This window comes from Gracilinanus agilis, chromosome 4, assembly GCF_016433145.1.
Source record: "Gracilinanus agilis isolate LMUSP501 chromosome 4, AgileGrace, whole genome shotgun sequence".
Taxonomy (NCBI): domain Eukaryota; kingdom Metazoa; phylum Chordata; class Mammalia; order Didelphimorphia; family Didelphidae; genus Gracilinanus; species Gracilinanus agilis.
Window position 1 is genome coordinate 210,821,239 of NC_058133.1, and position 16,063 is coordinate 210,837,301.

The window sequence follows — 16,063 nt, forward strand, 5'->3', positions numbered from 1 at the left end:
CCTAGCAGATTGGCTAAAATGAAAGAAGGGGAGAGTAATGAATGTTGAAGGGGATGTGGCAAAATTGGGACATTAATGCATTGCTGGTGGAGCTGTGAACTGATCCAGCCATTCTGGCTGGCAATTTGGAATCATGCTCAAAGGGCTATAAAAGAATGCCTTCCCTTTGATCCAGCCATACCATTGCTGGGTTTGTACCCCAAAGAGATCATAGATAAACAGACTTGTATGAAAATATTTATAGCTGCGCTTTTTGTGGTAGCAACAAATTGGAAAAGGAGGGGATGTCCTTCAATTGGGGAATGGCTGAACAAACTGTGGTATATGCGGGTGATGGAATACTATTGTGCTAAAAGGAATAATAAACTGGAGGAGTTCCAGGAGAACAGGAGAGACCTCCAGGAACTGATGCAGAGCGAAAGGAGCAGAGCCAGAAGAACATTGTACACAGAGACTGATATACTGTGGTAAAATCGAATGTAATGGACCTCTGTACCAGCAGCAATACAATGACCCAGGACAATTCTGAGGGATTTATGGTAAAGACGCTACCCACATTCAGAGGAAGGACTGCAGGAGAGGAAAGATATAAGAAAAACAACTGCTTGAACGCATGGGTCGGGGTGGACATGATTGAGGGTGTGGACTCGAAACTACCACACCAATGCAACTACCAACAATTTGGAAATTGGTCTTGATCAAGGACACATGACAAAACTAGTGGAAATGTGCATCGGCTATGGGTGGGGGGAGTGCGGGGGGTGAAGGGGAAAAGAGGAGCATGAATCATGTAACCATGTTAAAAATGAATATTAATAAATGTTTGGGAAAAAAATAAAAAAATAAAAACCTCTGGCTGCCACAAGAGAGTAATATGGCAGAGGCTGCAGTCATATATGTCTAAGTCATTTTCATATCTCTGTACTCTGCTTACCTAAGCAAACTATATACTCCTCTGGGATCAGGGAGGGCGTCTTCTCTATTTCTTTTTAAATCTTTCTCCTAGGGATCATGATAAAATATTCCATTCGCCTCCTGACAGAGAAGGGATCAAAGTGTAGAATGAGATTTGCAAGGGGGGGCAGTGTCTAGAGATGGGAGAGCCTGGGTTCAAATGTGACCTCAGACACCTCCTAGCTGTGTGACCCTGGGCAAGTCACTTAACCCCCATTGCCTAGCCCTTACCACTATTCTGCCTTGAACCAATATACAGTATTAATTCTAAGAAGAAGGTGAGGGTTAAAAAAAATGACATTTGTTTTAAAAAATGATATTTGCTTACATTCATGTATACATATATACACATATACATACTTTTAAACCCTTACCTTCTTAGTGTCAATTCTAAAACAGAAGAGTGGCAAGGGCTAGGCAATCAGGGTTATAAGTGATTTGCCCAGGGTGACACAGCTAGTAAGTGCCAGAGGTCACAATTGAACCCTCGTCCTTCTGACTCCAGGCCTGGCACTCTATTCATGGTGCCACCTAGTTACCCCTATGCATGTGTGTGCATGCATGCATGCAAGCACACATGCACACACCCATGTCAATGTGGGAATTTGTTTTCCTCAACTACCTACATTTATCACAGGGGTTTTATTTTTCTTTCTTTCTTAGCATTAGTGGGTAGGGAAAGATAGGAGGGAGAGAAGATGGATTTTCATTGATTGAAAAAAATTTAATTAAAACAAATCCTCTCGACCACCTGATGAAGAACCTCATTACTTCCCTCAGTTCCTCTTTCTAAAGGGCAAAACAAAGCAGAATCCATCTTACAAGTCAAGGGAGAGCAGTGTGGCACAGGGACAGAAAATGGGTGAATGAGGGTAAGGGAAGGAATAAGCATTGGGACAGCATCTATTATGTGCTGGACAATGCGGCTCGGGACTTTTTTATTATCTCGTTTGATTCTCACAACAAACCTGGGAAGTAGGTGTTATTATTCTCCCTTTGCAGCGGAGGAAACTGAAGCACAAGTTAAGTGACTTGCCCACGGTCACCCAGCTAGTGTCTGAGGCTGAATGTGATTTTGGATCTTCCCGACTCCAAGCCCAGCACTCTCTCTGCAGTGGGTGTCGGGTTGGGAGGCGGAGATGGTGAGGATCTGACCCTGGCCTGCCACTGACTCACGCTGTGATCGAGGGCAAAGAGAACATTGGGATCGTATCCAGACTCTTGACAGGTCCTACTTATAGGACTGTGGGAAAGTCACCGAAACATTGTAGACCTCCGTTTCTTACTCACCTATTCATAAAGGGGCCATGAGAAACAAATGAGAAGGCAGGTATAAAGGGTTATGTAAATGGCAGTTATTATGATCATCATTTGTAAAGCAGGATGCTAACATTTGTGCCGTCTTCTTTGTACATGATCATTTGAGTAAACCTCAAGGTAGGGTAGATTTCGCCAAGAAGGAACCTTTGAGGCCAGCTAAGGCACTCCCCTTATTTTACAAAGAGGGAAACTGAGGCCCATTGAGGTTAAGTGACATGTCCAAGGTCCCAGTGGTAGAACTGTAACATGGTCTAATAGGACCCGATCCTAAAAATTCCATTATTTCATTCTATGTTAATTCTCTTGATTGTAGAAGCCAGAGAACCCGGCTTTGCAACATATACCCTCCATCAGACCCTGTGCTAGCATTTTAGTCATTCTGGATTTAGTTTCCTCCTCCATAAAATAAAGGGGTTAGATTAGCTGGTCTCTAAGGTCCCCCCCAGCTCCGATCTTGTGAACTGCCTATCCTGACTCCAAACCCAGGGCTCATTCCTCTCAATGAGCGAGGACCGTTGTGTTCCCGTCAGCCACGCGGAGCCCAGGGTGACGCGAGGGCTTCGGGATGAAGCGGCCCGTGCTTGGGGCGAGAGGGAGACGCGGATGCCCGTCTGCAGCTGCTGTGTCCAGCTCTGTTCCTGCAGTGGCCCCGTTCCAGCCTGGGGAATGAGCTCCTGCCCACAGCTGAAAGCTCCCCGGCCAAGATCCCCACACCACCCCGCTGCCGTCAGGAGTCACACGCTCTGTCCTGATATGCGCCGTGCCTTCTCGCTCCCTCTCGTCCTTTCCTCTCATGCTGCCTCCCCGAGAGGTGATGGCCTCGATACACAAGCGGACATCTACGTCCAGACCCGGCCAAGGGGGCAGTTTGTCACGCTCCATGAGGCCTATTTCTTGCGAGAATTTGGTATTTATTCCCCTCTCCTCCTGTGGGCAGGGCGGGGAGCCGAGAGGAGAGCAGGGTTAGACATGAGGGGATGCTCCATCCTCCGCTTCCAGTGGCAAGGAGGCCAGAAGGAAGCCTCAGACGAGCAGGACGGTCCATGCTGAACCTATGATATACTTTATAAAGAAAGCCAACTCTGCCTAATGGAGGTTTCTAAATTTCACATGTATTTCTCTCCTATGGATTCTTCTACAGGTATAGGAAATATTCCTTTTATTTACTGTTAAGTTTAGAATTTTTAAAAAAAAAACAAATAGTGAAAAGTAGACAAGTAGAGTATGATTGTGCTTGAGGATGAGAGTGCACATAAGTGAGGCCAGATTTGAACTCGGGGAAGATGAGCTTTCCAGACTCTAGTCCCACTGTGCCACCCAGCTGTGTGTGTGTGTGTGTGTGTGTGTGTGTGTGTGTGTGTGTGTGTGTTCAACTTACATTTCCCAGAACACAGCCAAACAAACACCTCTGTTTTGTACTCTGAAAATCGTTCCATCAAGCTGCCTAAAACGATCATTTTTCTGAGTAAATTTTAGTCTCCAAGCAGGGCCAGTGGCTTCAGCAGCAGGGATATTCTTGGGTGTGACCTGGCTGTGCCTTCTCAAGGCCAAGCCTGTCTCTTGGTAGGCCCAGACATCCCTGTGTGGGTAGGGAGAGAGGGCACGTGGTGCCACCCCGCTCCCTAGGAGGCCTCAGGTGTCTGTTTCTCACTAATGAAGACAAATGAGTAAGAAGACCACAGCTGGTCCTCGTGGGAGAGTTTACCTAATCATCGGCCCAAAGTGGAGAATTCTAGCTGGTTGACTAAGAGAGGGGGGAGTCGGCACATGGGGAATTGCCTCCCCAATCTGCAAATTCTTACGGCAGAAAGGTGCCAGCTTGGCAAAGGCCACTAAAGTGGTTAAGGCACCTTTTGAATAAGGGTCCTCAGCCTGAGGTCCGTGAACTTCTAAATATTTTGAAAACTATAATTTATTATCCCTGGTTTCTTTTGTGATCCTCTATTTTATGCACATAAACATCCTGAGAAGGGCCTCACTACATTGCCCAGGGTGTCTATGACACAGAAAATAAGAAATCCTGCTTGATTTCTCCTTTACTCTTTTTTTTTTTAAAGCCCTTATTTTCTGTGTTAGAATTGATACTAAATATTGGTTCCAAGGCAGAAGAATGGTAAGGACTAGGCAATGGGGTTTAAGGGTCACACGGCTAGTTTATATCTGAGGTCAAATTTGAACCGAGGACCTCCCATCTTCAAAAGCCTGGCTCTCTTTCTACTGAGCCACCTGGCTGCCCCTATTACCTTTATTTTTGACACAGTAGACGTAGAGCTGGCTTTGTAGCCAGAAAGGTTTGACTTCAACTATTATCTCTAACAATATTCTGACTATGTGACTCTGGGTAGGTCATTTACCCTCTCAGTGCTAGAAGCAATGGTCTAAGACAGTGGTTCCCAAACTTTTTTGGCCTACCACTCCCTTTCCAGGAAAAATATTACTTAGCTCCCTGGAAATTAAATTTTTTTAAAATTTAAATGCACCTGTGGCCATCACCGTCCCCCTGGATCACTGCAGCACCCACCAGAGGGTGGTAGCGCCCACTTTGGGAATCACTGGAAGATTACAAGATGCCAGGAAGACCACCTAGCTGTGTGACCCTGGGCAAGTCACTTCACCCCCACTGCCCAGCCCTTACCGCTCTTCTGACTTATAACCAGCTCATGGTATTGATTCTAAGATGAAAGGTAAGAGTTAAAAAATGAGAATTTCTTCATCTTGGAATTCTCCTAAATGAAATCACAGGGGACAGCTAGGTGGCTCAGTGGATAGAGCCAGGCCTGGAGTCAGGTGGACCTGGGTTCAAATTTCACCTCAGACACTTCCTAGCTGTGTGACCCTGGGCAAGTCACTTAAGGTCTTCTGCCTTAGAACTGATACTTTAGAGTCAATATTGATTCTAAGACAGAAAGTAAGGGTTTAATAACTAAAATAATTAAAAAAAAATAGTTTAAAACAGTGAAATCATAGATCTGGTTCTTATCTCCTAAGAATACCTTTGGCATGTTAGCCTCAATTAAATTTGTTTCCAATGAGATTACTCTCCCTTTCCCCCCCAAAAAAAGGAAAAATAAAAACAAAACCTCTGTGTATATATGTATAGTCAAGGAAAACAAATTTCTGCCTCAATTAAAATTTACATGGCTTTGGCACCTCTTCTTTCCTTTAATCTTCAAAACAAACCATCAAAGGAAGTAGAGCAGAGAGTACATTCACAGTTGGGAGAAAATGAGGAACATAAGAAAGGTTATGAATTCAAGGTGACAGAACTAGGAAGAAGCAGGTTTTCTGGCTCCCAAGGACAGTGTTCTTTTTAGTATGCTCCCCCCCAAGTCAAACACCAAGAATGGCACCGATGGGGGCTCAATAAAGAGTGTAGCTGTTGGGGAGGGGGCTGGGCTGTGGAACTAAGGAGAGGGTCACATTCATGCCCCTCTTCTGGCCACATTGCTTTAGCAACTAGGCTGAGTTAGGTTTCAGCTCAGGAGGGAACACAGAAGCTCTTTACACAATAACTCATTGACAGCATCACATCCCCTCCCCATCTCCTCCTCCCACCACTTCCTTTTAAAATGCATCTGTATTTCAAACCCTATCAAAGGCCCATTCAGCTGGTCTTCTCTGCTCAGCTCTCACACAAAGGCCTGACTAAACTCATTAGGGAAATGGCATCTCTAGTTCACTTTCTTGCTCTCAGAGGAATGCAAGAGATTAAATCAGGACTTGTTTCCTTAGAACTAATTGGAAAGAGGCTCCCTTCCTCCTCCCCTTCCCCTAAAAAAAGGGGGAAATCGTACTGGTACAAGCTGGAATCTGCAAGTAACTCATGGGCTATCCTGGTACCAGGCTTTCAGGACAGAGAAACAGCTTGGCGACTTGCTAATTCCCCTCTCACTCATGCTCCTCCATTTACTAACATGTCAACAGGAGTCAGGGAGTTGGGAGTCTGCTGCTTTAGCCCACAGCCTAGCCTGCTTCTCCCTTTCTCTCTCTGCCTCTGTAGACATGCACCTATGCATCTATCCACCCACTCACCCATTCATCCATCCATCCATCCATCTACTCACCCATTCACTCATCCATCCATCCATCCATCCATCCATCCGTGGCTTCTCCCAACCCAGCCTCACTTCATCTGGCTCAGAGTATAACTGGTCAGTCCTCAACAACAACATCCATAAATGATATTTTTATAATGCTTACAATGTCTGTTAGATAGAACATCTCATTACACTGAAGTGACCCTGGGAGGGAATGGCTATAATTACATTCCTTTTCAGTTTACAGATCATAATATCTGTCTCTGCAAGGGAACTCTTTTGAGAGGAAGGAAACATCATTTATTAAAAACCCTACTATGTGTTAGACACTGCCAAGAGTTTTGTAAATATTTGATCTTCCCAACAATCCCAGGAAGTAAGTACTCTTATGACCCTCACTTTACAGTAGAGGAAACTGAGGAAACAACCCATAAGATGAAATATCCTCCCAAACACACATTTCTGCATACGCCCTTCCCTACTTATCCAATAGGTAAGGGGAGGCATAAACATTGGAGAGGTCCTCTCCCATCTTCTACAATCTAAGGAGCACCCCTCACTCCTATCCTTACCTTCAGCTTCTTCTCATTTTACCCTCAATTTTAGCCAAAACCCCAAGAAGCAAAGCTTATTTAGGTTATGAGTTTCTTGAGAGCAGGGACTGTCTTTTGCCTTTCCTTAAACCCCAGGAGTTAGCCCAATGTTTGGCATATAAATGTTTGGTGCCTAATAAATTTTTCTTGACTCTGACTTTGAAGTAGACAGAGGTGAAGGGATTCACCCAGAATCACACAACTAAAATAGTGATCCTCACCTATCATGGGAGTTATGTTCCAGAGACCCCCATGATAGGTGAAAATCCATGAAGTAGTGGTGTTACATTTATTTTATCATTTATTTATATATTTTAAGGCTTTATAAATTGCCTAGAGTCACACAGCTAATAAGTGTAGGAGGCCAGATTTGAACTCAGGAAGATGAGTCTTCTGACTGTAGGCCCAGCTCTCTATCTACTACTTCACCTAGCTAACAAGTGCAGACATATTTTACGAATAAGGAAACTGAGGCTCAGGGATGGTGAGTGACAGTCACACAACTAGTAAATATTGGACATCCAACTGCAACTTAAGTTCTATGACTTCAATTCCAGTATTCTGTAAGCCACCACAGAGGTATGTTCAGGGAGACAGCTAACAGTAAATCAGTCAATTAACATTGATCAAGAGCTTTTTACTTTGTGCTAACCCCAGAGGGAATGCATAGGAAAGTAAAAACAGTCCCTCAGCCCTCAAGAAGCACACTTTGTAAAGGAAAGACAATATCAGACACTCAGGAACAGCCCTACTTGACCCTGGCTCCACAGCCAGTCCACAGGAGATCAAACAGTATAATAGTTACCATCACTTATACAGGTCTTTAAGGTTTGCAAAGAGCTTTACAAATATTACCTCATTTAACCCTCACAGCAGTCCAGGGAGTAGGTGCTATTAATTACTCCCATTTTACAGCAGTCCTCCTCTAAGGCTAGGCCAGCTAGATGGCACAGTGGCATAGTACTGGGCCTGGAATTAGGCAGATGAGTTCAAATCAGGACTTTAGACAAGTCACTTAACCCTGTTTGCCTCTGTTTCCTCATCTGTAAAATGAGCTGGAGAAGGAAATGGCAAATCACTCCAGTACCTTTGCCAAGAAAACCTCAAAAAGGGGCCACAAAAAAGGGGAGGGGGGTCATGACTGAAAGGACTCAATAACACTATTTGAGGCTAAGAAGAGAGCTTTCTCTGGCCATGGGTCACATAGCTAGTAAGAATCTGAATTTGAATTCAAACTTTGACTTCAGGCACAGTAGTGTATCCACTGAGACCCAGAGCTAAAATGGAAGATAATTTCAGCTTTTTAACTCCTTAGATCTTCCTTTGCATAGAGGTCAAATGTCACCCCCCCCCCTTATCTTTGCTTTGGAAATAGGGACCATCTTCATAGACTCATGCATGGAGAGTTGAAAGGAACTTAGGGGATCATTGAGTCCATCCTCCTCATTTTACAGAAGAAGAATCTGAGGCCAGAGAAGTGAAGGTCACTTAAGTGGTAGAAAGCTGAGATCTGAATCAAATCCTTGGGATCTGGCTCCCATTCCAGTGTTCTTCCCACTGTCTCACCTACACACATAGCTGTGGGTTCTTCTCTTCACCTAGTCAATAGGGGATCAAATGAATTCTTAAGGGTCAGGCTGCCCTTTACCATAGCTGTTAGCTCTTGATATAAGGCGGTAGTGTAGGATAGATACATAATGAAGAAACATGGTTTCAAATTGCAGATCTGTTGATAATTTTCTGTGTGAACCTAGGCAAGTTGCCTGAGTTTCCTTATTTTTTTTTAAACCATTACTTTCTATGTTAGAATCAATACTAAGTATTGGTTCCACGGCTGAAGAGTAATAAAAACTAGGCAATAGAGCTTAGGTAATTTGCCCAGTGTCACACAGCTAGGAAGTGGTCTAAGGCCAAATTTGAACCCAGGACTTCCATCACTAGACCTGGTTCTCTATCCACTGAGCCACCTAGCTGCTGCGCCCCCGTTTCCTTATCTGTAAAATGAGAGATTTGAGTTGCTGACCTCTAAGGTTCCATCTGGCTCTCATATTCTAGGATCAAACAGGGGAGACCAATATGTAGCGGTCCAATTAGAACCTCACAAGCATTGGAAATAGGTTTTGTGTGATAATACATATATAATCCAGACTGAATTGCTTGCCAGCTCCAGGAGCAGGGAGGGAAGATGGGAGGGAGACAGTTTGGATCAGATAACTTCAGAAAACTGATGTGGATATTTTTTATTAAAATAAAAATAATAAAAATAAAGAATCTCAGAAGCAGGGAATTTGGACTACAAAACTATTTTCTTTGTCAGGCCATTTCTAGTTGATAAATAGAGAGATCAGATTTACTTGTACGCTGGCTTGCTAAGCTCTGTAGGGGTGAGAGTAAATGACAAGGAGACAGGCATTCACATGCGTGCGCACGCACACTCTCTCTGTCTCTGTCTCTGTCTCTCCGTCTCTCTGTCTCTGCCCCCTCCAGTGACTCACCACTGCAGCTGCTGTGTCCACGGCCAGGGAGGCCCAGCTCAGGAGGAGAGTGAGCACACCACAACACAGCATCCTGGGAGAGAAATGGACAAAGGGAGTAGAGGGTCACGGATTTAAGTTCTTCCTAGACCCGTCTTTAGGAGCTCAGACCTAGAACTGGATGGGACTTTGGAAACCATCTAGTCCAATCCTATCATTATTCAAATGAAGAAATTGAGGCCCAGAGAGGTAAGTGACTTGCTCAATATCATATAGTAAGAGACTGAGCTGAGATTGGAACTCAGAACCCTCAGTTTCAAGCTCAGGGCTGAACCCTGCTACCTCTAATTCATTCTGGTGAGGGAAGCTTCTTGTGTGTTTCTTGAGAATTTTTAGATCTCAGCACTCAGGTCAACCCATTTATTACTGTGACCATGACATAGGGAAATCTATAGTGGGCTGGTAGGTTACAAGAGACCTACTATCGTGAAGCAGTACAAACAGAAAAACATAATTATGATTTCTTCCTGGTCTGAAAGAGAACTTGCTGAGAAACCAGGATCCAAAGACTCACTATACTTGGGAGAGAAAAGGGTCTAACTTCTCTTGAGATCATGTATTAGTCTCAGATTGCTAAATTAGATCTCAGTGTGTTCCCTCTCCTGGGGTGATGGGGCCTCAAAAAGGCTTGGAGGGTTTTTATTTTGCTATTGAATTATGGATGTTCAGATTTTGAGTCTTCTACTCTGATGGCTTGACCGCTCTCTGATCTCTTACTCTTGGGGTTCTGTACAAAGGATCATCAGTCTGTGGCCACAGACTACTGCACCTGTATCAGCGGTACCAAGAGAAACTAAAAACTGTGGCCATGTTTCTTTAGTAGAAGACACTTCAAAATAATGGCAGGATTTGGGACACAGCCTAGCTATGGGCATATACTCAGGCATTTTGTCAAAGCAGTATGTTATAGTGGGAAAAGTAGTGGATTGGAAATGAGAGGGCTTGGGTTCAAATTCCATGTCTGTTACTTAATATAGTGAAGAAGGTACAGGGGACCCACTACCCAGAAGCAATTGGAAAAGGACCAATTAACCTTTTCTCCTGGGTGGGAAAAAAACAAAAATAGGAGCAAAGCCCACTGAGAGCAATCAAAAATGTACACGATCTCCCAGCAAGTCACTCTATCTATCTTATCTATAAATTGAAAGGGCTAAACCCTCTAAGATGCCTCTCCCTCTAGCTCAAAATTGATGATTCTGGGACTTCTGCTCTTATGGTTTGGTACAAAGTAGTCACTGCCATCAATTGAACTCAAGAGGATTTTCTTGGGCCCATGACAACTCTAACATTCTATTCTTAATTTCTGCTTAAGCAGTAAGCCAGGAAATAGCCAGCTTTGGGAGAGACATTCCAAAGAATGCTCACGGCCAGGTCAGGGCTCTGCTTATGAAGTGGTAACCATATCTTGGCATTTCTATCTCCTTGGGGTTTTTTTGGACACCCTCATCAAAGGCTCTGATACTACTTGGGGCCAAGGATACTCACGTAGCTAGGAGACATTTGGAGTGCTTAGCCAATCCCAAGCAGGCGATGAGACAGATAACCAGGTCCAAGATGAAAAGCAGGAGGTAAGAGAGCCACCTGGGAAAGGAAGAAGGAGGTAGTGATCAGAGAACTGAGAAGTAGGTGATTCGGAGACAACGCCTATATCTATAAGAATGTCCTGGGCACTTTCTGCCATATCTCTTTCATTATCAGTGACATACTCATCATTTATAGTTAAATTGTTGAGGAAACACAGACCCTCCCTTAAATTGTGAAGTAACTAATATGTCCTAAGTGAATGGAATCTGTTGAGGATGAGAAATCCCAGGGCATGGTTTCTATTTGGGCTCTGAAGGAAAGAACTCCAATTTGAAAGCAATAGCAAGGTGTAGTAGGAAGAACTCAAGTCTGGGGTCAGAAGATCTGAGGATATGGATGTTAGTCCTGGCTACGCAATTGACTAGTTGTATAACTCTGAGTAGGTTATTTCCTTTCTTGGCCTCAGTTTCCCTTTCTGACCTTCTTAAAGCAAAGCAGTAGGACTAGTTTAGGGTTTGGTGGGCAGTTAGGTGGCACAACAGATAGAATGCCAAGGCCTGGAATCAGGAAGACCTAATTTCAAACCTAGTCTTAGACACCTACTAGCTGTGTGACCCTAGGCAAGTCACTTAACTCTGTTTGCCTCAGTTTGCCAAACCTGCAAAATGAGCTGGAGAAGAAAACAGCAAACCATTCCAGTATCTTTGCCAAAAAAAAAAAAAATCCCAAATTGGGTCATAAAGAGAGACAGGACTGAAAATAACTAAACAATACTGGTAAGTGGGATAGCTAGGTGGTTCTATGGATAGAAGGCCAGACCTAGAGTTGGGAGGACACTTTCTTGCCATATGACCATTAACAAGTCACTTAAACTCAGTTGCCTAGCCCTTACCACTCTTCTGTCTTGGAACTGATACTTATTTCAGTTCTGACGGAAGGGTCTAAAAACAAAACATGAGATAATTAGAACAGAAAGTATCTTTCAGATTATAGTAACAGGGAGAATTCAATCAATCAGTTAATAAATATTTATTAAGCAATCTACTACGCACCAGGCACTGTGCTAAGAATTTATAACTAAACAAATAGAAGAGGTCACAAAAGATATAATAGGTCAATTAGATTTTACTAAATTGTATCTTTGATTTCATCAATTTGGATGTTTTCTCTAGTGATATGGGGCGAAATGTTCTAAATCACCCTTAAGGGAAATGCAAATTTATATAACTGAGGCTTCACTTCCCATCCATCAAAATGGCAAAGATGGTGAAAGATGGCAATATAGTACAGGCAATACAAATATAGTCTTGGTAGGGAGGGGGCTGTCAAGGGGGTCACACTGTTCTGAAACATGATTTGGAATTCTGTGCTCCAAGTCACTGAAACATTCATATTCTTTGACCCAGTGATTGCAATGTGCAGTTTAAGGAGCTCAAGACAGAAACACCTCATGTATTCCAAATTATCTATTAGCAGCACTTTTTGTGTAGTAAATGGAGTCCATTGATTGGTGGACTTGAATAAAGTGTTCAAGATAGCGAATAAATAAGATGAGATCTAAGAAGCCTGTTCAAGGTATTTGCCTGCCTTAGGGGAGGGAAAGTGGTGCGTAAAGGCTGATTGGGCCTTTTCATTTGTCTTGGCTGGGGCTCTAGAAAAGTGAACACGACAAAGAATAGGAAGGGTGCTGAATTCTGAGTTGGAAGACTTGGGTTCAGATCCCGTATTTGCTATTTATTATTGGGGAAATTACTTTGTCTCTAGAGTTCTATTTCCTTATCATTGGGGGGAAGGGTGTGTGTTATACTAGAAGACCTTTAAGGTCCCTTCAGGCTCTAAAACTGATGACCATATGAATAGGGCAGAGCCAAGGGAAGGCACATTCTGCTCACCCTTGGTGGGAGGCAATATCTTTTAAGCCTCATGCCCTTGAACTTAGTGAATTTCCCATCTTGATATATTTTAGATTCTTCCTTTTTTCCCCCCTCTCCTTTGGTCAGGATGTACTAGAATCATCTATAACTAGCTCAGAGGGCCAATAGCTAAATTTTTGGTCTGAGCATTTATTCCTTGGAAATAAGCTAATGCTGCAAAATGGAGGATTTGTTGTTTTCTTGATTGCCTAGTTAAAAAAGAGTTGGAGGAAATGTTAATGATGTGGATTAAAACTCAGTGTGTCAAAGATACTTTTTTCCCCTTTGAGAGTCATTTATTAGTGCACTGTTGCCTCTGGCTCTGTTTTCCTTTATTTATACTGCTGTGGCAGCCTCCATAATGGATCACCATGAGGCTTAACCAAGGACATAGGCTTGGCAGATCTTTGGGAAATTAACTCTACCTCATCCCTTAGAACTGGGCAATGTGGCAATATATGGACTTAAGACTATATAGTTATATATAGACCATATATAAATCTTATGTTTATAATTATCTATGTATTATGTATTGACAAAGGAACTCAGCTATGTTTAAAAATATTAAAAAGTAATACTTGGAAATGTGCATCAGCCATGGGTGGTGGGAGTGCGGGGGGTGAAGGGGAAAGTAGGAGCATGAATCATATAACCATGTTAAAAATGAATGTTAATAAATGTTTTTTTTTTAAAAAAAGTAATACTACTGGCCTGAAGTCTGAGATACCTAGTTTCACTTGAATCAAAGACCTCATTAGGCTTCCCAGCAGAACTTAATAAATTCTAGGGAGGGGGAAAAATCCAAAGAAAAACCTTGATTCTCTGAAACTAGAGTTATTAATTTGTCTTATTTATGCTGACCAAACCAAAGGTGAGAATATATTCTTGTTTAATCCAAATGTAGCATCTTTTTGTGCACCGTTAGCCAGATTTTAAAGGAAATCCTTAGTAATGGTTTTAGAGAAAGTAAGGAAGACACTTTTATCCAAGAGTTCACTAGCATTAATATTACCATGGTACCATTTAAACAAATAAAAAACATTAAACTTAAAACTATAAACAAGAAGTTCTCAAAATGTAGTCCAAGTGGCAATTTGGAATTATACCCAAAGGGCACTAAAAGAATGCCTGTCCTTTGATCCAGCCATACCACTGTTGGGTTTATACCCCAAAGAGATCATAAGGAAAAAGACATGTACAAAAATATTTATAGCCGCGTACTTTGTGGTGGCAAAAAATTGGAAAATGAGGGGATGCCCTTTAATTGGGGAATGGCTGAAAAAATTGTGGTACCTGTTGGTGATGGAATACTATTGTGCTCAAAGAAATAAAGAACTGGAGGAATTTCATGTAAACTGGAATGACTTCCAGGAATTGATGCAGAGTGAAAGGAGCAGAACCAAGAGAACATTATACACAGAGACTGATACACTATGGTACAACTGAATGTAATGGAATTCTCTACTAGCAGCAATGCAATGATCCAGGACAACTCTGAGGGACTTATGAGAAAGAACACTATCCACATTCAGAGAAAGAACTGTAGAAACATAGAAGAAAAACAACTGTTTGAACAAATGGTTCTATGGGGATATGACTGGGGATATAGGCTCTAAATAATCACCCTAGTGCAAATATCAATAATATGGAAATAGGTCCTGATCAATGACACGTATAAAACCCAGTGGAATTGCATGTTGGCTATGGGATGGGAGGGAAAGAATATAAATCTTGTAACCATGGAAAAATATTCTAAATGAATTAAATAAAATTTAGGAAAAAATGAAAAAAATTAAGAAGCATAAAAAATATGTAGCCCAAGGACCCTTAATATCTAAGACCATTTCATGAGATCAAAATAATTTTGATAATACTAGGACATTTACATTTCTAATACAGTAAATATCCATATATACCTAAATATCTATTTATCCCACAAGACCAAAGTTCTTTAGAGTCCTTAATTTTTAAGAGTTGTAAAAGGGTACCAAGAACAAAAATATCAAGAACCACTAGTTTACATAACACATTCTCTCTCTGTCTCTCCCTCTCTCGATTTACTTTGCTGTGGAATTTTGTCTTTTGTTTCAAGATCACTCTAAAATATAAGTAGCCATTGCTTGGGTCAGAGAATTCCAATTAGCAGATGGAACTTTGCCCTTTTGAACCTTTCTCTAAGCAGGAATGTTTATACCTTAAGAATTCTCTTGGAATTTGGGTAAAATGCAGAGTACAGAATTTTTTCTTCCACAAGAAGGATGGAGGGAGGAAGGAAGGATAGATTAAGTACTATGTCCCAGACTCTGTGCTTTTAAATATTTTACAAATATGTTGTTTGAGCAAAACAACCAACCTGAGATGGAGGGGCTATAATTATCCTCATCCTATAGTTGAGAAAACGGAGGCAGATAGAAATTAAGTAATTTGCCCAGGGCCACCCACCTAGTAAGTGTCTGAGGCTGGACTCCAGTCAAAATTCCTAATGTTGTTCTTAGATTTTGCCTCCAGCATGGCCATTTGCCCATTTGGTCTTTCCCTTTCTCTCCCCATTCACAAATAGAAATATGCTCAAAATGTACCTCTCACCAATGTGAATACTTCCCCTGTTGGTGCAGATCACAATCTTACCATTTTGTAAAACTCATATTTATGCCTTCCCATAAAACTTCCAAATAGGATCTGGCCATCGGGCTGTAACCTTCCTCTTGGTCTTTTTTTTTTTTTAAACCTTTACCTTTCATCTTAGAATCAATACCTTGTTTTGGTTCCAAGGCAGAAGAGTGGTAAGGGCTAGGTAATGGGGGTTAAGGGACTTGCTCAGGGTCACAGAGCTAGGAAGTGTCTGAGGCCAGATTTGAGCCCAGGACCTCCCTTCTCTAGGCCAGGCTCTCAATCTGATGAACCACCTAGCTTCCCCTTTAATGTTCTATGGGTATCAATGCAGAATTTGGGCTGTTCATCTATTATACTACATTACCAGGTCTCCTCTCTTTCTAATCAGTGATGTATGTGTGTTAGAGCTCACAGGTGGGTCATGTGAGCCTTCCAAATGCCAGAAACCTTTTGCTTTCTTAAAGGAAAGGAAAATACAAGTGAAGGAACAGTGGTCAGGCCTACCTTAACATTAATTTTTTTTAAAATAGCAATTATTAGGTACCTACTTACTGCATTACAGATATTACATTTGA

The 16,063-nt window shown here is 42.2% G+C and overlaps 1 protein-coding gene across 1 annotated transcript in view; it reads right to left on the reverse strand.

Moving 5' to 3' along the window:
* Positions 1–16,063, reverse strand: part of TTYH2 (tweety family member 2) — a 105,339-nt gene that overhangs the window by 24,407 nt on the left and 64,869 nt on the right. The window contains exons 5-6 of the mRNA XM_044676967.1: positions 10,924–11,019; positions 9,400–9,472 (exon numbers count right to left, since the gene is read on the reverse strand). Coding sequence (XP_044532902.1) covers positions 9,400–9,472; positions 10,924–11,019 — 169 coding nt within the window. The remainder of the gene's footprint in view (positions 1–9,399; positions 9,473–10,923; positions 11,020–16,063) is intronic.